This window comes from Amblyomma maculatum, chromosome 11 (assembly GCF_055883805.1).
Source record: "Amblyomma maculatum isolate TAMU_Amacu chromosome 11, ASM5588380v1, whole genome shotgun sequence".
Classification (NCBI taxonomy): domain Eukaryota; kingdom Metazoa; phylum Arthropoda; class Arachnida; order Ixodida; family Ixodidae; genus Amblyomma; species Amblyomma maculatum.
The window spans coordinates 74,775,366-74,799,746 of NC_139354.1; the positions used below are offsets into that span (position 1 = coordinate 74,775,366).

The 24,381-nt window shown below is 45.1% G+C and overlaps 1 protein-coding gene across 1 annotated transcript in view; it reads left to right on the forward strand.

The window, feature by feature from the left end:
- Positions 1 to 21,068: 21,068 nt before the first annotated feature.
- Positions 21,069 to 24,381, forward strand: part of LOC146174181 (tenascin-X-like) — a 46,930-nt gene continuing 43,617 nt past the window's right edge. Inside the window, exon 1 of the mRNA XM_084584284.1 lies at positions 21,069 to 21,652. Coding sequence (XP_084440410.1) covers positions 21,422 to 21,652 — 231 coding nt within the window. The 5' untranslated portion in view covers positions 21,069 to 21,421. The remainder of the gene's footprint in view (positions 21,653 to 24,381) is intronic.

Sequence of the window (24,381 nt, forward strand, 5' to 3'; positions counted from 1 at the left end):
GAAGCACTTGAGACTCCGTCGCCGAGAACCGTTGACGCTCAAAATGGTCCAATCCGACGGCAGCACTTTCGCAGGGCCAATGGGAGAGCTTGCTGCGCTCTCGCTTCAAATATGCCGCGGGGCGAGAAGGGGTTCACCGTCAGGGCCACGGCGCGCCGTGTTGTCTGGACGTTCAGCGCGTGTTGAAACACGTCGCTTCTGTCCCTTTGGTACGGCTCGCCTCCAGTGCACTGGTGCTTTGCAGAGAAGTATCCAGAGTTTGTGAAGGAGGCGTTCGCCGAAGAAGTTTGGCGTCCGGCTGAATTTCTGGGCGGCTTTGGCCAGGCACAACAGCACCCCCGCCATCAGACAATGCGCCGGGAAGACGAGCTGCTCGCATGTGGCTCGGATGCCGGGCGCGCTCGTTCGCCAGGTTCCTCCAAGCTCACGTCCAGTGTCCGGGCGCCAGGTAGCCTCACGTGCCTCGGGTTCCACTCGCCAGGTCAGGATCTCTGCCGACAGCCTTGTTGCCGGGGCACGCCGATCAACTTCGCCCGGGTCGCTCCGATGCCCTTGCCACTCGCCACTGGTAACGGTAGACTGTTCTGCGGCTTGCGAAACCGACCGACAACAGGCAACACCCAACACAAGCAAGTACCCTCGGTCACCCGTCAAACACCAGACAGAGTCAAAATTTCAAATTCAGTTAGCTAAATTGTTGTCCCCTTTTTGCTCCCACTACAACAAGAGACAAGTGTATACGATGCAGTACACAAGGTTCAAACAACAATTTTGCATATTAAAGATACATTAAGTAGCAAGGAAGATTAATAATCAGTAATAGAAAAGAGTCTCCTGGAAATCACTTAGACCGTAAACCACAACTGAGGAAGCAAGGAGGTCATTCAATTTTGCCCCGATCTGCCTAGAGCATTACCGTTAGCGGCGAAACGCTCGTCGAAGGTAGCTATGTTTTGAATGCATGACTCAAAGCATCCGAGTTCGCATTGTGCTGCTCTCTTCCGCAAGCGGCAGAACGCGAAGCATTATTCGGGCGGTTTGGCTCTCCTACCTCCGCTACAGCTTCGGCTGTCCATTTCTCTACGAGACCTTTCTTTCCACTTTGTGCGTGAAAGAACAGACGAGCAAAAGTTACTCGCTTTGTTGAACGATCTGTCTCGTTCTTTACGCTTTGAGCACCAATCGCGCATTTTCTCAGCACGGGTGCATTTGTGCCTCTGGGATCGCCGCTTTTCCTTTCGCGATCGTTTGCGTTTTCTCACCTTTCGATGAGAGCATTCTTTTATGCACCTGCCTTTCCGCTCTTTTCGGTGGCGGCACTTGAGTTTTTGCTTACTTTCTTTTTTGTGCCAGCTCTTTCAAGCTGCTGGTAACTGGAGCTAATATGGCGCCGACATCGTCGGAGTGCGGCGCCGCGCCTGCATCGCGGCCAGCAGCGCGTGACTCACTGCCAGTCGCGTCCGAACAAGGACAAGGCTCGCTCACGCCAGCCCCCGAGCTAGGCATATCGTTTGCAGGCTCGCCACTCAAGTTACACTGATCCGCCGGTGTGCCGCATCGCTCAGCGCTAACCGGCGCATGATCAAGGTCGTCTGATAGTTGGGGCGTTTCGAATCGCGTGAGGTCCATGTTCGCACCAGGGTTGTTTTCGCCAATACAATTGAGCGCGTCAGGACAGGAAGATGCCTGGCTCCAGTCTAGTCGCTCGCTGTCGACTTCACAGGTGTGGTTCTCGACAGCGTCCGCGTCATGGGTTTGCCTTCGCTGTTCACCACTCGTGGGCTGCGCAGTTTCCATGAACGGCACGTCTTTCTGTGTGTCATGATCTACGACAACGCTGATTTCGGAAATCATCCATTTGTCGTCTCCTAGCCTGACTACATCTCCGCCATGCTGTACAACTGCTGCTTCTGAGTTGTCAGGCGGTTGATTTACTGCCAATTCCCCACTCTCGATTGGTGCAATCGGATTGCTTACAGCTACGTGAGGCGGCGTGCAGGACGGTGTCACTGCGGATTTCTCGCCGATGGAGTCGGCTCCAACCGTCTCAGCTGCCAGTGGTTCGACCAAGGTAACCCGAGAAACTTCTGTTCGAGACTCGATCAGCTCGCTGCTGCGGTCGCTTTGCTCGGCCGCTTCCCCAAGTTGTGTCTCATTCTCTGGTGCAAGCACAATTTGCTCCGAGACTTCCTGACTTTCTAGCCATTCGTTTACAGCGGCTTTCAACTGATAGGCCAAATCAAAGTATGCCTTGTTACAATGTTTCTCGCTCTCATATCTCTTCCGAAGATCCTGAGGCGTTATCTGATATCGTATCAGCAATGCCTCTTTTAGTTCATCGTAATTTTTCAAGCGGTCGCCTACCAATCGCTTGATTTCTTCCGACGCTTCAGCGGAGAGAAGAGCTACCATATTCTGTGCCCAACTATCTCGCTCGAAACGTTTACTTCTGCAGACATTCTCGAAGTCTGCCAAATACACTGCCATATCCTCGGCGATGAGGAACGGTGGTGGGTCTTGCGGTATTGAACCGTTACAATGAATGGCATTAAAAGCTTTCATCTTTTCCACGCTCATTCTATGTGTTGAAACCTCCAGCTGCATCAGTTGCCATACGCGGGCGTCCTCTTTCTCGTGACGTTCCCTACGTTCACGTATCTCTTTCTCGTGACGTTCCCTGCGTTCACGCATCTCTTTCTCGTGACGTTCTCTACGTTCACGTTGCATTTTTTTGTAACGTTCTCTACGTTCACACATCTCTTTCTCGAAACGTTCCCTACGTTCACGTTGCATTTTCTCGCGACGTTCTTTCTCCTCCTCTTTTCTCTCTTGAATATCATCCCAGGCCTCTGCGGCTTCCTCAACCGTCACTTCTTCTGCCTGCATGATCTCAAGAATTTCCTTTTTTCTTTTCGTTGAGCCCAAATCGATGCCCAACTCATCACAAATTTGGAGAAGTTCTTTGACCTTGTAACTCTCCATCCTTTACACCGGCCTCTTGTTGATTGCCTTTTTAGAATAGTGTACTTTACGTTCGCTATCTCGCTCCTAGCAAGAGATGCGCAAGCCTTTCTCACACTGATTCCCTTCTCAGCATCCCCTGGGTTTCAAAACACTTCCTGTAGGCTTGAAACACGCAAGGTTAACACAATGCTACGCTCAGCCTTTCTCTAAGCTACCCTGTGTGTTAGAGAAGTCTGGCGTTTGAGGGAAACTTCAGGTACTCACCGCGCCGAGGTGCCTGACGCCGGTCAATCCCGCAGCTGCCATCCAATGTTGTGCCAGTGGGGTTATCACACAGTAGCCCACTGTCAACAGGGTTGTGCCAGTGGATCCTGCAACTGCCACCAATGTTGTGCCGGTGGGGTTATCACACAGTAGCCCACCGTCAACAGGGTTGTGCCAAGGATCCTGCAACTGCCACCAATGTTGTGCCGGTGGGGTTATCACACAGTAGCCCACCGTCAACAGGGTTGTGCCAAGGAGTTGGTAACGCAGCGCTCGTCACCCGTTTCGTGAACGAGGGCTGTCAGCTCCCTGGGCGGTAGCGATGAATCCGAGTCGGCGTTGGTGAGATGAAGAAAAGGCTTTATACACTATTTACATGCATTTACACAACAAGATCGGCTCTGGGGCCGAAAGCTAACATAGCCATACGCGACTGTTCTCGCGCAGCGACGGCCGGGGAGATTCCGCCGCGTCCGCACTGTCAGGGGGCGAACTGCTCCCGATGGACGCTCGTGACGAACTCACACTCGGAGTCTCGAACTGAAGCACTTGAGACTCCGTCGCCGAGAACCGTTGACGCTCAAAATGGTCCAACCCGACGGCAGCACTTTCGCAGGGCCAATGGGAGAGCTTGCTGCGCTCTCGCTTCAAATATGCCGCGGGGCGAGAAGGGGTTCACCGTCAGGGCCACGGCGCGCCGTGTTGTCTGGACGTTCAGCGCGTGTTGAAACACGTCGCTTCTGTCCCTTTGGTACGGCTCGCCTCCAGTGCACTGGTGCTTTGCAGAGAAGTATCCAGAGTTTGTGAAGGAGGCGTTCGCCGAAGAAGTTTGGCGTCCGGCTGAATTTCTGGGCGGCTTTGGCCAGGCACAACAACCCCTATCGCAAAACGGTGCGCGTCGTCTACTACTGATAGCAATTAATCCTTCGATGATGGGTCGAGTTTATAAGTACTTAAAATATATAAATCACAAGTAACGCAAAAATAAGCAGCGATAACTATTCCATGTACTATTGCTACTGTTTTTTGAAAGCCACAAATCAAAGGCTTCGTGTTGCCCTGTATCTTCCGGTCTGCAGGCGCCAGGAAAGAAAAAATTAAATACTCACATGTTTCAGGATATTACAGAGCTAAGAAAACATCATCGCGCCGTGAGGATATTAAGAATTCTCTGTCTGTGGAGAATTTCAATTGAAAACAGGTTCAAAGCGCCATTTCGGGGCAGCAATATGAAAGGCAGAGAAGGGCGTTTTTTTTATATTTTATTTTTGAGAACATAAAAACGTTGGCAGACAAACTGCTTTACAAAAGCGTAAAACATGATCACATAAAGCCCGGACTGTGTGCCTGTCAAGCTTTTTGCTTTTATTTATATTGCTGAGTGCTATTACTTAAGAAACAAACCGTAACCTTTAATCTATCTACAAATCAAACTGTTTTCTTTTTTTGGAGGAGTGAAATGTAAAGAAAATTACAGGGAGTGCTTGCATTTTATCACTTAAAGAACGACAGCAAATGGCATGACAAGTAGAAGTCTCTTTGACCGCAAAAACAAAAATTCCCGAATGTGGTATTCGGTACAGAACGTGGCAGAGCACATATGTAGCACATTAAAATAACTATTCGCAAACAAGACGTTATGAAGAGAATAAAACTGCAAATCAGCCACTTCACAGCGCACGCCGTTGCTTGAAGAGCCTTTTCTTTGTTATGTGCGCTTAGAAGGCAAGACTTGTTTTTAGAAGGAAGTGGAGGATTTCGACGGCGTAGACTTTCCCGATGCGGTTGGTAAGCTCGAAAATGTGCATTTTGCATCCCACAAGGCCTGGGGTCTCTTGCAAAAAATGATAAACATCTGCGAGGCTTTATTTTCACACCATGTTCGCACTGATGTAGTGAGTGGATGAGTTTTTGAGCGACGTCACAAGCTTGTTGAGGTCCGTCGCAGGGAAAAGATAACCCTTCCATGTTCACATGAGTTGTCAGTGATGACTCGGGGAGAAGGGGTTAAACCAACGAAGTTAATAAAAAAAAATGTACAGGTTTTCTCAATGCACTTTCTGGTGACGTACCCACATTTCCCACATTTCCCAGCAATCACTCGAACACAATGCCATACCTCATGACTAGAAAGTGGGAAAATTATTCCAGTGCATAAAAAAGGCTCACCATCGTCTCCTAAAAATTACCGCCCTATTTCTTTAACCAGTGTTCCCTCCAAGGTAATAGAGCATGTAATTTACTCACACATAATGAAATTCCGGCAGTCTGTCAATTTCTTCCATCCCAGTCAGCATAAATGTTTAAAAACCCTATCCTGCTCTATCCAACTAGCATTATTCACTAACGACATCAGCTCTAGCTTGGGCATTGACACACCAGTGAATGCGCTGTTTTTAGATTTTGAAAAGGCTTTTGACAAAGTTACCCACCGAAGGCTACTATATAAGCTTTCACGACTAAACTTAAACCCACTAGTGCTTGAATGTCTGCAAAAGTTTTTGACTAATCGCCAACAGTTCGTATGGGCTAATAACCGCGCATCTTCCTTGTCCCCAGTCACTTCTGGCGTACCGCAAGGTACTGTTTTAGGACCCTTACTATTTTTAATATACAATAATGATCTTCCTAATAACCTGTCTTCTACCATTCGTTTGTTCGCCGACGATAGCGTCATTTACAGAAAAATAACAAACAGCATGGACTCCTTTAAACTTCAGTGTGATTTGAAACTTGTTGAAACATGGTGCACTAATTGGTTAATGAAGCTAAACGTAAACAAAACCACTCTAGTCTCATTTCATTATCGTGCATCATATCACACCGAAAACTATACTTTATGTGGTGACAAAATATTGCATGCAACTACATATAAATACCTGGACATCTCACATAAATAACATCGCTAACGAAGCTAACCGTGTTCTAGGTTATCTTAGGCGAACGCTACGACTTGCTCCCACTCACGTAAAACTGTCCGCTTATTTAACCTTAGTCCGCCCCAAACTAGAATATGCTTGCTCGATCTAGTACCCACACCAATCTAACCTTACGAAAACACTCGAATCCGTCCAAAACAGAGCGGTAAGATTTGCCTTTTCAGACTATTCATATCACACAAGTGTTTCATCACTAAAAGACAAAGCTAACCTTGCAAACTTAGAATCCCGCCGTAAAACCACCAGGCTTTGTCTTTGCCACATAATTTATCACTCACCCCTGCGGAATGCCGTTATCACCCCTGCGCATCGCCACTCAGCCCGGATCAACCATCAACAAGTCGTCCAACTCCCTCATGCATCTACGTCATCTCTTCTCAAGTCATTTTTTTTTGTTTTAACAGCAAAAGATTGGAACTGTTTGCCTGCCGAAGCTGTGACTCATCTCGGCAACGCGCGCTTCAAATCATTCATTGCAATTATAACTTGATGAAAACCCTCCCCTCATGTAATGCCTCTCGTGGGCTTTTGAGGTACTAATAAATAAATAAATAAAATAATAAATAAATATGTAGAAGATAAGATTCCTGTCACTCGTTTCTGCTGCCATGGTACTGGGGTCGAATTCATATAGGACTCAACGCTTTGCGTGCTGGTTGTAGTTTCACAACATCCATTGGTTCGTCTGTCTGCTCTGCTGTTCTGAACATCTCTCCTCTACATCGCCAACAGGTTGTAAGGGGCTCAGTACTCCAGCAGGCACGTTGCGAGACCCGGGAGTCTTCCGATGCATGAATTCTATCGTATTGATAGGCAGCAGGAGCTGTAATGGCCTCCGATTATCATTGCTGATAAAAACCTCACGCAAGGCTCGAAGCAATTCCAAAACATCTTGAGGCACTCTCGTCGTCATAAGGAACCTGAATTGCACTTCAACATTCGGGTGGTCCAGGAGGGTTAGTGCACGTATAGCTGGACTTACAGTTTGGTGCGAAGTAAGTGATATTTCTTCCAGGTTTAGCTAGTTTTGGGGAAGTTCCACTTGGTCCAGAATCATCTGAGGCTTTTCGTCACCCTTAACGATCTCTAGAAGCTATTTCAAGCGAGATTCATAGTTATAAAACAAACAAACTAACAAGAAGTACCGCTGTTATGAGCGCAAAAGACCGTCGTGTCGTTCTGCTCGCTCAACAAACATATATAAGTTATAGTGCGTCGATTTCAAGAAAGAGCCGCTAATAAACTTGCTTTGAGCTTGAAGAACCGTCTCTGTAAGTATTTAGTATCATGTTATGACAGCGTCCATGTAGCAGATGACACGCGCCGCAGCAATAGGGGACTGATCACAGCGCCAATTTCGTCGTCATGAGGCGAAGAATCAGTGTACTCCAGTCGGCACATCTACTCGTCTAACCGCCATAACAAGACTCACGTGTAGGCGCCTCAATGTTGCCGTTCTTTCACCCCTCGGCGCAGTCATGCATTTTAACGCTCTATCATTAAAGGTACCGTCAAGCCGAAAATCCATCGTCGGAAGATAAAAGTCGCGGACATAGCGTTGGCAGATGGTATCTGGCAGCTGGCATACCTGCTCACTCAGTGCTCGATGGTTTTTGCGCTTAAAGAGGCCGCGTGGTATCATAACGTTTTGAAGTAATCCCAAATGGGGATGCGCATTTGAGCTGGAAAAGCAGAATAAGAATGAACCCTCCTATCATCTTGGATGTTGACTAAGACACGCCTCACCTAAGCTACGCACATACGTTCGTATCGACTTCGTTAAAGCGGGTTTTTTTATTTCGAGTGGTTGGCTACGCTATCGTGTCATGTGCAATTCTGAGTCAACCATGTTGACCTCCAAATCAGCCGTACGAAAAAAGTATTGGACATATTGTTGCATTCTCAAGTTGCATTCTAGTCCTTCGATGCCAGCGCCTCCTTGATGTTTTTGTAATTCAAAATTTATCACTATTTTATCTAATAATTCTTGCGACAAGAAACTTCTTGTTCTTTTTGCGTGCGTTCTTCTTAGTTTCTTGCAGTCAATAAAGGTTATCTGTTAATTATGTTGCTATTACTGTAAAGTTTTTTAGACAGCTTAAATTTATTCCCATTTTATATTGAATCAATGCGATGGCTTGGAGAGTTCGCAATGTTTTTGTGCTCACTTTTTTCTAGATTGTTCTAAGTTGTTCATGTTGTGTGCCACTTGTTTTTACTTCCTGGTTATTTGTATGCATTCAGATTCTATCAATAAAGGCATATTTAACATAACGGCGTTTCAAGATCAGAAAATAGGGACCGCGCTTTCTATATTTTTTTAATGTATGCTCCTTTTTAAAGTTATTCGAGGGAAGGATATGACGATAATTACTGTCCAGCTGCGAAATAAAAGGTTCTGCGAAATGGGAACATTTGCAATTTGTCCTGTGAACCCAAGTTTTTGCCTGTAGTACTGCCATGTTCTGCCATTGGCGAACTTGAGTTCCTTCTATAAGCGAAAACAATACATTTATTGTTGTCATACGTTAAACTTCAATCTGAACTATCGATTCTGTTTAAAAATCAATTTTTGCTTCATTATATGAGTGGTATTCTGCTACATGAGACTGATCACGTGTACAGTAAAGTGCCTAAACATTTACCCTGAAAATGTTGTTACGTTTTCCAATCTCATGTGAAAAATAAACAGCGAAAAACAACGTAGCCCAGATGTACTCTTATCTCCTACATTTCCACATGCGAAAAAAAAAAAAAACAGTGGGAAATAATTATGGACGAGATATCTTCATACCTCTAGCATGGCACGGAAATGCCTGTAAAGAGGAAAGCATGCAGCGTTGCGACCTACTGAACTGTTTCACTAGATTAATTAAGCATTTATGATGATTTCCAACCAAGTCTAAAAGCTTGTAGTAATGGGAAAGCAACGCTATGCTCTACGCGTACATGGCGGGTCTTTCCTTGTATAATGCTTGATGTTGCCTGGCGTGACGTTTTCATCATCTGAAGTATTTAAATATCTCAACTGCTGGGGAAAGCGTTGGAAAAATTTATAGAGCTATCTCGAGGAAATGCTCCGTAAATACCGTTTTGAATTCTTAAACTGCGTACATAGGGATAAGAAATTAAAACTTCTGTTCAGTGCGTTTCTATCCTTCACAGTAAAATTAGGAAGCATTTTTTTTTTGCAAGATATCTGCCTCTTCTGCTGCATTATTAACGTAAGTAGAGAAGAGTGTGTAGCTAGTCAAGTGGTACGGTGTGCTTCCTCTGCATAATCTCTATATCCTACGATATTTTCTCATTCGTGCATTATACACACAGCAGTCCCTATTTAATTGACATTCAGAATTCAACAAACAAATTCTGTGGAACATATCTACCCAATGGCAGATTACAAACAAATGGGGCTGACGGTGGCCGCAGAGCAGAATGGAGATGAAAAGTAGGCTTGATTAACGCCCATAAGAATGCTTGAAACCAAAAGTTTCCTAAGGAGTTACTGATTTCACAGGACACCTTCCGTACAATATTTTGGTGCCGAGCAACGACAAACTTCGTAATAAATTATGAAATAACTAAGCGTCATTTCAAAAGGGGAGTAATCAGCACCGCGAAAGGTGTCAGGATAGGAGTCGATACCAGTGCACAAAAGTTATAGTAAAACTTATTTATAGTAATATTTTTCTCGTTTTTCAGTGTAACAATGGACATGGCCTGTTTTTAAATGCTGGCCACTGCTATGAACAAACCTGTTCCAATGTATGCTACGTCATTCGGAATAAAATTTGTTGTTAAAATGAAGCAATAAATGTGTGTTGTGACGCACATACCGCCGAAAGGAGGGTGCTTCCAGCTGGGCATTTCTCCAAAACGCACAAGCTTTTCGTGTGACCTCATATCGTGCACAATGCCGTGTATTTGCTTACTAATACTGTCTTTCACTGTGTACACCCTAACTAAACTGTTTTCAAAAAGCAGTTCTGAAATGTCATAACAAGGGAAGGAAAGAATACGGCGCAGTCTAGCAGACGGAAGAACAGACGTAACTCCATTCCAGCGCAGACCTGCACCGGCGACCGCGACCTGTTTGTGCAAACAGGGGCTTTGCACGTCAGCAGCTGCGCGCTCTTTGTGCATCGTGCTGTGAGGAATGTCTTCAGTGTAAACGTTTATATCGCTTGAGGGCAGTGTTTAACAGAGAGTGTAGCTTACGTGACAGCATGCCTGACTGCGCGAGAGCTTGCGCGGCCTACTGGTGTTTCTCTCAGCCTACTGATGCTGACTGACTGTTGTCGGCCTGCCCACTGCTACTCACCCCCAGTGTTGCCAATTAAGCGGTATTGCGGCTAAAATTAGCGGGGTTTTACACTATTTAGGGGGTGAAGATCGTGTATTGCGGGAGGCGGAATTTTTAGCGGTTTTTAAGCCTTTCTGTCGTTTTTTTTTTTGGCGGTTTTTCGTCATTGTATATATTTTATTTCTCAACAGTAAACGTGTCTAAAATTCTAGTCTCTTCTGCGAGAAAACGCTGCCATGTCGCTGTGAGCTCACAGCGACATGACGTCGCTCAGATGCCGCTATGCTACTGTGAGCAAGATCGGAACACGCCTTGAATCGATTTCTGCGGCACGTACTTTTGAACCTAATCCTCGAACCTGCCGAGCGAAATGAGACCTGTGAAGTATGTACAAAAGTTCAGGAAAGAGTGGCTGCAGGACCCTAGGCTTAGAGACTGGTAGTAACCAGTCTCTAAGCCTAGAAGCCTACGCCTAGCCTAACTGGAAGTTCCAAATGATGCGAGTCGTGCGCGATGCGTTACTGCAGGACGGAGCTTTAAAGCATGTGGATTTGGTCGAGCACGCCACAACGAAGAAGCACCTCTCACTACAGCGCCTTTTTTTCCGGAAGGCGGACGACCCTAGAAGTTTTAAGTCGCAAGTGTGACAAATCACGCGCTGCCGAAGGGTTCCTTGCGTTATTTCTATGCGCGCACTCCGCAGTTATGGCTTCAGATCACCTTGGTGAGCTATGCCGTGGCTAGTTTCGCAACAGCGAAGGAGCTAAGCATCTCCAGCTTCACCGATCAAAGTGCAGTGTTTTGGTCAAGAATGTCTAATACCCTCACTTCATTCAATAAAATGTACAAAAATGAACTTTTTGGCTTAAAAAATACATTTAGCGGTTTTTAGCGGGTTTTGGGAGTTCCTGTTGTGGGTTTTTTGTTTTTGCGTTGGCAACACTGCTGACCAACCTTCGTACCCACTTTGTGGCTAATCGTCGAATGAGCATGAAAGTGCAGCCGCAAATAAACTTGGGACCAGCATTTTTGAAGTGTTTCAACACACTCCTACTTAACGCACAGGATTTGCACAAAGATAAAATGAATTTATGCACACTTGAAAAGGTAGCAAGTATAGAAATTTTAACAAAATTTATTTCCGTATGCTGCAACTAAATTTTGTAAGATATTTTTACGCCAAAGTTCATGCCTTACGAAGAAAAGTGAATATATCTAGATAATAGTCGCTCGCAAAAACATTGGCTGTGGTTTAGTTCTGGTTAAACCGGGTTGAATTGCGTTAGCAATACTTGGGTCTGTCATTTCACATGGGACGGTTATGTCCAAATCAGCCTGCCAGGACCCTGGCCTTCACGTTACCCATATAGGCCACTAAGGCACGTTCATACGGCTTGGTTAAAGCGGAGCTTCATATGTGGGCTGGCGGGAGCTGCTAACTTTGGTCTCTCGTTTCACATGGGACGGTTATGTCAGAATCAGCCTGCCAGGACCCTGGCATTTCGTTACTCCTATAGGCTACTGAGGCATGTTCATACGGCTTGGTTAAAGCCGTATTCGGCTTGGCTGGGGCTCAAGGTCAAACGTGGCCCTTTCCTGAACTACGCGACGGGCTGAAACCTGCCGCAGTATTGCTAACGAAATAAAAGTATTAGAGAAACATTTATTGTGATATCGCGCTACGTGCACTGTACGTCTCTGAATTCCTGCGCAAGGTGCTTTCGCACAGCTTTCATGCGTTCCACTGACTTTTCAGGGCGTGCAACCCTCGTGTAGCGGCGAGACAAATCTGTAAAAGGATACTGATCACAGTAATATTGAACCTGTTCTAGTTAACGCCATTGCGTGTTGAAGAAAACTGGGTCAGTTACCCTTAGCGTGAACACTTATCCGCGTGGCTGCATGCATTTGGAGAGCTATTGATGCAGATCGCAGGGCCACACTAAACACCATATCGAGGTTTGCCTGTCCACTTTCACCACTGTGAAATTATTCGTGGCCAGGTTATGTGCAATGGTGCTCCGCAGGTGCGTGGGCAAGCGAAGTTGTGTTCCCGCTAAGTGCAATTGACCCTTTACGACAAATATTTCCACAAATAACTCTGAAAATTGGATATAAAAGGATGGCTAGTGCAGTCAAGGACTGCATTTTCAATGGTTGCGTATTGGGCATGATTGCCAAATAAAACAAGAAATTTGTGACTGAACCAGTTCAAGCTCAAACACACCATCTGGTACGTTCCATACATTTGCATAGTAGCACATAGACTTTGGCAGCATACTTTTTACGCTCTGAAACTAACAAAACAGTGACCGCACAAATGCACCATATAGTTGTTTGCAAAATAAAACCTAAAGAAACGCAATGTTTCGATGCTTTTTATGGCCCGGAATAGGAGCTCCACCAAGATTTGTGAGGGCTTGAACCAATAGGGCCTCGGTCCAAACAACTACTTGTACAAAGAGTAAATAAATGTTTGTCACCATCACCACCCTTACTAAAGCATTGCAGGGGCCGTAATTATTGACCCGGGGGCAGTTCAGGCCCGGCTGCCATTTGCGTTACCCTATCGAGACCGGCCCGACTTCGATACAATCACGGGCCCGGCTCGAGTCCGAGGAAACTAATTCACGAGCTAAGCGCGTTTCAGTAACGCAGATGTTCTTCTTACTTCAAATTTCCCTGAAAAGAAGCCCTCGTCCTTAGAAGAGTAGCGTGAAACTCTTATTCCTGGTTCTAGGTACGTTGTTTATTGTTTCATTTATGTCCAAAGAAAGCACAGTGGCTTGTATTCCACGGATACGAATTTTACAACCGTAAAGCTATGAAAAATAAGACTGCTTTAGTTTTGATATTGGTAGCTACAAATATTTTAGGAGTATGTAAAACGCTTATGATTTCAAAATCGAATCGCTGCTAGAGGTCATGTGGTCACAGAAGCCTGCGTAGCTGTTCCTAAGAGGGTGCATTCCGGTGCGTTTGCGGGGGGTTTCGGGGGAGGAGGAGGGGAGGCTTTGTTAGAAGTTCTTGTTTTGTAGCGTAAGCTACACAACGCGGGTCAGAGCCGAGCTTCGCGTGAGTGTACGCCGCCCGTTACGCGCATGCGCTAAAGCGGCAAGACTTCACGAGAGGCGCAGGTGCGTCGCCTCCTCGCCACAGCCGGTGCGCGCTTCTCGCTGCCGCCGGCATGCGCTCCTCTCCGACGCGTGACGCTTAGCCGGAGCCCTGTTTACGACAGTTGCGCCGCGCGCTACTGCCCACGCTTTACTCTAGGTATATCCAGGCATAGCAGAGCTATAAGCCCCTGCCAATTTTTTTTTTTCACCATCTTACTGAAAAATTGACAAATTTTAAGCGTTACAAACGCATGCTGAAACCAAATCCACCCCACATTCCGATCAGTCCCAGGTGAGGTCTGGCGAAAATTCTAATAATAAAATGTGTTCCTGGCTTATTACCGTTCATAGTTTCTGCATAAGCTTCTATGAGTCAGCAACATGCGTCCAAAACCACAGCGTCGTCGATATCATCTGCTAATCGGTAGCCGCATGGGGCGACAATCCTTGCCGGTGCGTCGCGCAACGACGACGCCAAAGCCTGTCTTTGCCGTTGGTGCACACTGCACGAAGCGACGCGACAGTAGCGTTCCTGTGTTATCGTCGCCTCCTGGTTCTGTCAAACGGAGCACTGTTTTGCGCTATGTATACCGTTTGTAACCCAAAACAGCGTGAAGTACTATAAAACACTGATGAAGATTCTTGCAGTGCATTGCGTTGCTAAGGGGCATAGCGTAGTGGTTTGCTACTATGCTGCGATACCGGCCTGCATTGCAAGTAGTTACTTTCTGTAGCTCCTATCGAAAATTAGTAAATATGACCACACTAACCTTTCTTTTACTTTTGTTGCCTTACCATGTTTTTACTGAACTGTCTCGTATGCTCACATATATGCACGGAGGAGACAATATCGGCACCTGCAGCTTCTTTCGTTTTTCGCTCAAACCACGGAGAAGTGGAACAAACTTTTCTCGGAGAAAAGCCAAACGGAATTTTCCTACCCCAAAGCCTTATGCGGTTAGCTGCCTATGAGCTGATTGTGAGCGACAGGTGAAACTTTCTAAAATCCAGAAACTCAGCGTTGCGACGAACGGCAACGCTTTCCGCTGCACGCTTTATAGCGGTCTCCGATTTTTAAATATTAAATATTAGGCAGCTCAGTGTCACACGCCACATATGGGCACCTATTGTCATATTATTTATGTAGGCATCTCCGCTGATCATCAACCAAGCAGCAGTACCTATCAATACTAGATTCAAAAGGACAACTCTTATACTGTGGTAAGTGCTGCGGTTTCGAGCTCTGCATGTTGTTATGGCGCAGTTGTTTTTCCAAGGCTCCAGTGCACGGTTACTCCATATGTAGATCTGTATCTGTCACGGTGTCATCCTCCTAGGTGCTACTTCTCGCGCTTAGGAAATCTAGCGGTCTATCAGATGTTCTACGGTCAACGGATTAATGCAGATATTTCTTCAATTCACCTGCGGATGAACTCATACGCTTACTGTCTTCCCCGTCTCTTGCAGTGCTGAAAGGCAAAGTAGGTTGCGTATAGCAGTGTATTTTAGATCTTTTTGGAGTTCGATTTGGGTGTCCTGTTTGAACCACATTATTTCATGAACCCTTTCATTAACAACTTAGGTCAGAATCGTTTTCCTAGAGACTCTGGTCTCTTGGCTTCATAATGTGAAATGAATGTAAATGAAAGGAAGCAAACCAGCTTCAGGAGGAAACTTGAACTGCATGTAATTCAACTTACTCTTCAGGCGGCGATGAGAGCAAATATCTTGCTGATGATAAAATCGGGCGTAGGGATGCCTTGCTAGTAATAACTCGCGAACACTCACGTTTGTCGAGGAAATCCAATGTTAACTATTTATTTACGGCAATATGTAAAACAAAAAGAAACAAGTAAGGAGGAAAGTACTTGCACAATGACTAAACCGTTTATATGATGAATTTAGTCCTGGTTCCAACTAGGGTACTTACTTTTAAAACCCTGTCTCCAAAATTAGCGGGGCCAAAAAACAAATAGAGTAACAGCCTACACTCCTTATCAAATAATTTTTTGAAGAAGGAAAAATAATGTTTCTACCAGCTAGTCAAAGACTAGGGAAAAGATATCAGGTAACCAATGAGTCGGGTAAAAACATTCTCTGCAATTCTTTCGATCAATTGAACATTTGGAGAAGGAAAGGTCGGGACCTGTAGCAAATATAGACAACATTGCACACTACATTCCTAGTGTCTGCGTCTTTTATCTCACATCCTTCTTAATACCCATCTGCTTTTCCGCACACAAGCGCACGAGGCAAATGTATGCAATGGGAACAACCTCTTTAATACGTCCCGTTCACAAGTTGTCTGCAAAAAAAAAAAAAAAAAGACGGTTGTCACACGGAGGAAGCTCGCGCTTAATGACCACGCAAGCCTATACCCAGGAGCATCTTCCGTCGTCTACAGCCCAGACAACCTTCTAGCGCCGCACACACGTAGCCCGACGCAGATCTGCTTTTTCAAAATGGGTGGCACACGCGTGCGTTTTCGAACAAAGCGGTTACTGCAGAGAGCTGCGCAAAGAGAAGGCATCGGCGGCAGGAAGCAGAAAGGGGTGGAAACGGGTCCTTTGGCGCCGGCACCACCAACCAGGCGCCACCACTGGAGCGAACGGCGCTAGCGCTGACCTAGCGGAGCAAGTGGGGTCACGTGACTCTTCTTACTGCTGCTGGAGCAGACGCTCGGTTGAATTTGTGCATTTTATAAGCTAACAGTCGTGTTCTTTTCTGTAGGTTTGCTTGATAACAAGTGCCAGCATTGCACTTTTTGATTCTGCATCGTTGCTGTGGTTGCTGAACTTTATTTGAGCTCTAGCCACTGTCCTTTATTGCTCTGCACGCCGACGTGTACGCGACGCAACCCGGCGCAAGCTCCCATTGCTAGCCGAAAATATGAGCTAACAGAATCTTCCTTAATCTAGATTTGAATGAGCAAAAAAGCCAGTGGTCATTCTCATGCGTGTAGCAGACATGTCTACGAGCAAGAGTTCGTCCATGGCGTTGGCGCTAAACAGTTCGGTGAGCGGCAGAAGGAACGGTATGCGCATTTTAGTGTGAGAATATCCCTTGTGCAGCTAACCAAGACCAATTGCTGGCACGATGGAAAAGGTGCTGGCTTCTTCACGCAGCAGTATCCTCCCAGAACAAGGAAGGATAGTAAGTAAGAATAATGCATATTTTCGGCGAAAGAAAACAGAACGAAAAAAGAAGACAGACGCAGGACGTACGCGTCGTACCCGAACCAACTAGCCCGTCTTTGCACCTTAAGATAGTCCGAAAGCCAGAAAGTTTATAATTCTTCTGAATGAAGCAAGTTTTCCTCAAGAGCGGGAGTTGCACAGAAGTGAGGTAAAAGATTCTGCCGCCACGAGCAGCGGTGTGCATTATGAGTCATCTCAGGCAGCGTCTGCAGTAGTTCTGTAATTTCAAATAACAGAGTGCCTGAATTAACGAGAGATATAGGATTAAGGGAATGCTGTGATGCACTGAGGTATGCGTCAACAAAACTACTTTACGCGGAGAAAACAAGTATCCGCCCAAACCAAGAGTGCCATTGACGGCAGTCAGTGCGCAAGAATTTGCTGCATGGAACGCACGTCTTCACACTCGCTATAAAAATTAACCCGCACCTTCCCCACTGTCCAACTTGACGAATGGTGCCGCTTCCACCCGTGGATCTGTCATGCACCTGACAGCTCCGCTGCTCTTATTAGGGCATCTTATTAACTAGATTCAGTCACCGCTTACATCGGACTGTGTGTGGCACATTCAGTTTTTTTTTTTCCGCAACGGCCACGAGAGTGCTGCAGCCGGTGCGCGTCGTCGTCGCAGAGATCGGTGAAGGGCTTTATTTCCAAATTAGTGGGTCTAATACATATAATTAAGCTTTTACAGACCCAGACAGAGGTGTTTATTAAATGAATAACTGAACGTAATGATACCGCGCAACTAAACTGCCTAGAAAAGCATCCTACAGGAGCAGTTTAACGCGCGTTATCCCACTTAGTTCGTCACGTCGGCGGTTCCAATAGGTGCCGCAAGAGTATGTCCTTGCGTGCCAATACAGCCGCCGCTGACCCTTCACGATGTGGCCTATCCTTTCAGATGCTTTTCCAAAGAATCTCTGTTGACATCACCTGAATTCTCTTGCTGTAAGTTAAGCCGCATAGGGCTTGCAGGTATATCATTTTTTAACCTTTACGAGCTTATATACCAGCCGCTATCTTTGCAAAAGCCGTATTTGTCATTGCACTAGAAAATCCAACAATTTACACTAACTAGAGTCTATTCTCAGTACTTCGTTTGTCCTTATTAAGATAATTCTTTTAATGCTATATAAACAGATTGTAATATGAAGCTTTCCAATATGATCCATTATCTCGATAAGGTCTCTCTCATCGTCCTGTAATATAAATGCTTTTAGCATCTGGTACGCTAAATTTTTTTCTTAAATTGTGGTTCTGCTGATACACAACACCGTGAGCGAAGCTTCCTTCACGGGCGAGAAGTTCGGAAGTTCTTTGTTGCTTTTGCAATTCAATACGTCCTCTTGCTAATCTTGGAAAGCAGGAGGTCTGAGAATTCGCGTATTTCGTTTTGTTTAAGCTGCTTAGAGAAGAGCTGACAGCATTTAAGCAATACGCACGCCAGCTTTCGTGCATGCTTTCACGTAGTTGTGTCCTTCTGTCTAAACAGAGCGCAGTCGGACTGGTAACGCTGCTTATGTTTGCATTCTTAGAGTGCTGAAAGACGGAAGCAATGATGTGGCTGAGGTGAATGTACTGTTGCGCGGAGGAGGTGAAAAATGGAGGCGACCACAGTCGGAGCTACAAGTTAGCCGCCCACTCTCTGGTCTGTTTAGTCCGACCGCAGAATAAAGCAGCAGTTTGATATGGTTTTCGTCTTCAATCACGACGAACTCTGCCGTCATAGGGAGCATATAGATACGGTCAGCTTAAAGGATGCAAAAACATTCATGATTAAGAAACCCTCGAAGGGAACGAGAAGACGAACTGGAAATACGAAGACAAACGGTAACTCGCCACTATATTTCATGACGGTAAAAAGCGCAATTTTATTCATAAAAGTAGAAACAAAACGTGGCATCAGTGCAAAGCCACATCAGATTGTAAAAAGGCAGACTGCAAGCAACACGTGCCGCTCATCGCGTGCGATAAAATAAAGCACACATTTGCAGAAAGAACTTAAGGCTGAATCCAAAAAATCTAATTCACAATCTGTACTCGCGATGAATGGTTGGTTACCTCGTCTTGACAAGCTGCATTTCATGAAAACAAAGGCAACAAAAATCGCACAAACGCTATTGACATGAGCTGTTTACTTATGACACACTAAAATTCATGCATACACAACAAAGGTTCTAGTCTTGAGTGCCACTCGGGAGGTTCTGCAGTAGCTTTCTCGATTGCCAAAAACCTGTCCACGCTTTCCCAAAAATCAATTCGGGCAGGCCGTGCGCCTTTATCACATTGGTAACCAGCCATGCTTGAGCGCCATATACAGTGGAGGCCCGTGTATGAGCATAACAAATGGTACCCCATCCTCACTTTGTACGCATAATACCGGATGCCATCTTTCATTAGCGTTCTCTGCAATACATCCCAAAAATATACCCCTTCCAAAAAGTGTAAAAATACATGGTCTATTGTTTCTGGCTTCCTCATATTAAACATATGATCACCAGGCTATAAATAATCTCTTTGCGTCCGAAAATGATTTTACCGGCAAGGTTCCGGTGTGCAATTGAAAAAAGAATGTTTTTGATCCTGGCGTCACCTGCATTATTTCCGCCCTTTATAACACATCTGTACCTTGGCCTCCATTATACAAGGCCCTGTACAAAGGCACTGGGAACATAATGTCGCACAATGCAGCGTATACAACTTCTTTCGTTTTATTGCTGACAACTATTCCCTTGAAAACCTTGCTGAAAGAAACCGCACACTTGCTATGACTTCTCTATATAAAATCCCTTAATCCCTGCCGAAAAGTTTTCAGTTAAAAAACGTAACGTACTCCCCGAGCAGCTGCCTCAATATGACTTGGCATACGGTGCGTAGGAAAGGGTCAGTCGCGTCTCTAAATAACAAAAATAAAAACGACTGACCAGCTGTCGCAAAAACAAGTGGCTTCGGCTGCTTGAATCTCGAACCCCTGAATGCTATTATTTTATCAATATTTTTTAAACGAAGGGTATCTATATAGATATAAAATGCTGATGCATTTGTTTATAATTCTTTATAAGATAAGCCTGTATGGTTTACTGGAGAAACTGTTTGCTGTGTCTAAACAGTGTGGTGGTTCATGACAACACAGGTGAAAAATATTTAGTCTTTTCTTTTTCTCTTCTTCCTTTTTTTTTCTTCATTACAAGAGGTGGCAGTGCTCCGCTATATGACCATGCTGCTCTTTAAGTCAATTCTGATGCTTTCCTAGCAGAATAATAAGCCAACTAGCCGTTTTCCCTTTATATACTGCTCCGCATGTCACTGGTATATTGTACCCAGCCCCTAAAACAGCCGGGAACAATCTCGGAGGAGTGCTTGACGGAACACCCACGTTCATATTGCCTACAGTTACCTATCTCCTGCTGGCCGTGAACTCGTGCACCTATATATCTTTTTAGGTTCACCGGACAGGGAAAAAAAAAAACGCGGAGACGCATTGGTGGCCTGCAACATTCCACGTAGTTGTTGACTGGAAAGTTCAGGGTTTTCGCTAGGCTTCTAATCATGAACCTTCGCCAACATTCCCAACTATGAGTATTGTTAAACGGGATAGAAAAACCTAAAATTTTGGGCTGCATATAAATTACGTACTGCAAGAAATATTAGTGAAATGTTTACACCTCTTATTCATTGCAAACTGAGGCCTTATTGTCCATACCTTGGCATTTCACATTTCCGTTCATGGTATTAGGTCTCGCGTGCACACACACACACAAAAAAGGAATATGCTCTTTCGATTATATTCATAGTTCCTTAAATTTCTCTTTTCTAGTTTCAATCCACCTTTCTATTTTTATCGCGCATTTAAAGGGGGAAAACATGCGCCGATAATACTTTAAAACCTTCATAGATGAGCATAAAAATTCTTCGCCGTCACTTCCTTAATGGTTTACTAAACGCACCTTCCTTAACGAAGCGACGGAGAAGAACAGTGATAATTACTGCTTCCGCGGGCCTTAGCCCAGAACCGTGCTCTATTTCAGAAGTTAGCCGCGTAGGTATAGACGCTGCATGATTTCCCTGACTGGAGTGCGAAAGCGGAGTGTCAAACCTACATGCCTTCATGGTTTGCAGCGCTTCGTACTCTCTCTTCCTCTTCATCGCCGCACTCGCCCCTCTCTGCAACCGGTGCTCGCCCTCTGAGCGGATCGTCAGCTGACGGGCGGAGAACGTTGTTTTGCAAGTTCCTGTTTTCTTGCCGTTGTCGAAAGAGGCCGCAGTGAAGCACGTCAATTCGCCTTCCAAAGCGCGCAGGGAGACGAGACGTGACCAAGGGAAGCGCGGTTCCCAATTTCGTTGACCCCAGAGGCTCAACATATTGTTGCCGAGCCTGTCTTCCGAAATGCTTATTGAACTTCTCGGGTTAACGTAAGCTTTATAGATTTCTGCCTCAAGGTGTGGTGTGTCGTGCATAGTTTCGCATTGCCCAAACTGTTTGTCTCTCGGCTCAGTGCGTGTCTAACTTCAGCGGATCGTTCGTTTATAGTGCGGCTTAATTTTCCTACGGTCAGGCGCTCACCGCCGCCTGTTGCAACCTGCGTAGCAGAATATTCTCTAGGCGTAGAAACTTCTAAAACCTTACGCACCGCCATGGAAAAGAACCGCCCTCCGCCGTATGTTGAGTACGTTCCAGTGGACGCCTCGATCAATATGTTTGACGACTTGGACCTGAACGGAGCGCCATCTCAGATGAAGCAGCCGCCATCGCGAGCGGACACTCGACGTAGGATTTTCACAAAGGTCCTCGCGGTTGTTCTACCCCTTTGCGTGCTCATTGGGGGCACTGTAGCGACATTGCTTCTGGTGCTGCCCGTCTTCAAGGTATACTTGCTTTTTTTTTATTAAGGAGCTCTTTTACATAATGCTACTTGTATTCTGTATATTTTAAGTACATACAATCGGTACGCTGCGTATAGTCGCAATATCATAAGAAGTTAGGAGTATTTTTCGCATTTCCTATTCTTGCTTCGAGCTGTGATGCCAGCAACGGCGCACCATTTTCGTGGATTTGATTCTAGGAACTTCATAATTGCTGTGTTTCTAGAATTAGATGCTTGATTATGAGTCATACCTTAAGTGACGTATAATGGCGAGCAGTTTTACTTGTATCAAGTGTTTCGTTCAGAGCTGATTCATAGTAGCTTGTGAAATTCGATGAGCTTTCCGAGAAATGGTGATCGATATGTTTCCAGATGATCAGAAAAAAAAGTGCAGATGAAGAAGCAGCGAAAAGCCTAACGAGAATGTGTAATTTCTGGGCCGAGATCGAGATTTTGATCAGTGTGCAATAAGGATGTCGGGGAAATCTAATTGTCATAAACCAGCCAAAATAAGTGAGAACGTTGGTTCTATGCGCAAATGAGCTTTTGCCGAACTCAATTCTTTCACTGATGTAGACAGTAGAAAAGGATTTGTGTAAGCAAAGTACCACCTAACTTACTCTTTCTTGAAGGGATCTAATAAAAACAGTGCTGGATGCCAAGCTCCACAAGAATGTATAAGATGGCAAGCAGAATGAACCACTTTTGTACTCGATAGATAAATGGAAAATGTAATTATTTGAAATCTACTTTGTTGTGGGCATTCGGTAATATGAGAGCCCATTGCTAGTAAAACAATCAAGCGGATTGGATGTACGTTGACAACGCTATCGCCCGCTTACTCAATGCGTCATTTGCAGGACAATATTTTTATCAGACTGCCTCAGCTGATAGATAACGAAGTAGAATATCTCATAGAATATATTTGGACAATGCACGCAAAGAGATACCTTGCTGAATGTGCGTGTAATAGATAATAATTCTGCTTGGATCCGAAAAAATGAAAACAATGGTAGTAATAATCCGGGCTGTTATTGTGCGCATCATATCCACATAGGGAAAGCACTTTCTGTCAGAGTGTAAGGAATTTGTAACTTTTCTTTTCCGGGCATGGACTCTGCGAGCACAAGCATAAGCACAAGTCCGCTAAGCGTAGATGAGCATTGTGGTAGCAATTTAGGGAAGACAGGTAAACAAGTGAACTTAACAATTATTTACGGGGAATGCCAAGAGTTTTGCGAACCAGAATATCTTTCTGTGTATCTCGCAGTATCTCTTCAAATATGTGTATTGTATCATCTAGCATCACAATTACTGCGTATAATTTCTTCCTCATTAAACTTAATGAAGGTTTTTTTTGCCTGCCACGTATCATATAGCATGCCTGTAAAGAAAAATCCATTCGATCTGAAACGCGTCTGCTTGCAAGCGTTTCTGTCTTTGAGTCTACTAAAAAGGGATGCCTATAGAGCTACTTTCTGTGTATAAAACATCGGGTGTAGGTGCAGGCGCTTGAATTATGAGCAGCGACGCCATACCTGGAACGCTGCATGAAAGCCACCCATGCGTGTTTAAAATCGAGTTCAGAGTTCAACTTGCTACCGTTTCATGTAGAAACCCGATTCTTACAGCGGCTGTTTACTAACAGTTTCTAACTTTGTAGTTACACACTGAATTAGTTATCGTACAATATCATTTCAATCCAGAACGTATCCTTTGTGCGTCGCTTAGATATGACGCTTGATTTAGAGGGGTGATATGTCAATTTGTTTCTTTGTTGTTTTCTGACGAGCAGCCTGTGTAATTCAAATGAAGGGGTTAGAATCTGACACGCTGCCGACCTCATAAAAGCGTCATTGAAAGTGCTAATTAAACCAAAACACTATCAGACAAGGTTTCGGCGTTTTTTTTAAATGTGATATAGCATTTTTACCTCGCGTTCGCCGTTCTCACTTGGATTGTTGTGAGATATTAACTTTAATAAAACTCGCGCAATCGTTGCACTATGACCTTCCTCCTATATCTTGCGTGGCTTTGGGATGTTATACCTTGTAAACAAAGCTTAATCAAGGAACCAAGATGAAAAAAAAAAGAAGTGGATCCTGATATGCCGTAATGACAGTAGTGAGCTCTTTTTGGGTGAAGTCAGAAACAGCTCGGCCGCCAACCGGGAGCTCCATAATCTTGCAATGGAGTCGAGAAAGTGATAAATAAGGAGGCAGCTAGGGAGCGTCAGTAACTAGAATCAGTGTTTTGCTCACATTCATTTATGCGCTTTATATACGAATAATAGTTCCTCAGTATCCACAACAAGTGCAAAATTGACTTGTTTTCTTCAGCATTTGAAACTTGACCCTCGTGACGGCTTGTGTGCGGCAGCATGCCTCTCTAAGATAAACTTTGTACAGCACTGCAACAAAACCTTCCTTACCCTGCAATCCTTGAAGCATGCAGGTATTCTGTCTTGAAAAATTTCCACCTTAGCACGTGCTGCTTATATGAGCAAAGCTTTATGGACATCTGAGCAGAACACGTCTGCTGTACCGTATGGCAGTTTATTAGGTACTATGCTGAGGTGCTACTTGAGTGGGAGAGCTAGGGGCGCAGGCCGGTAAAGGCGGGGGGAGGATGTGTCGATGTCAGAGCCTCCCTCCCTCCCCCCGTAGTTTGCTGAGATGATGGATCGCCTCATCTAGCGCTTTTTTTTTTCATCAATTTTTTTCGACCGGC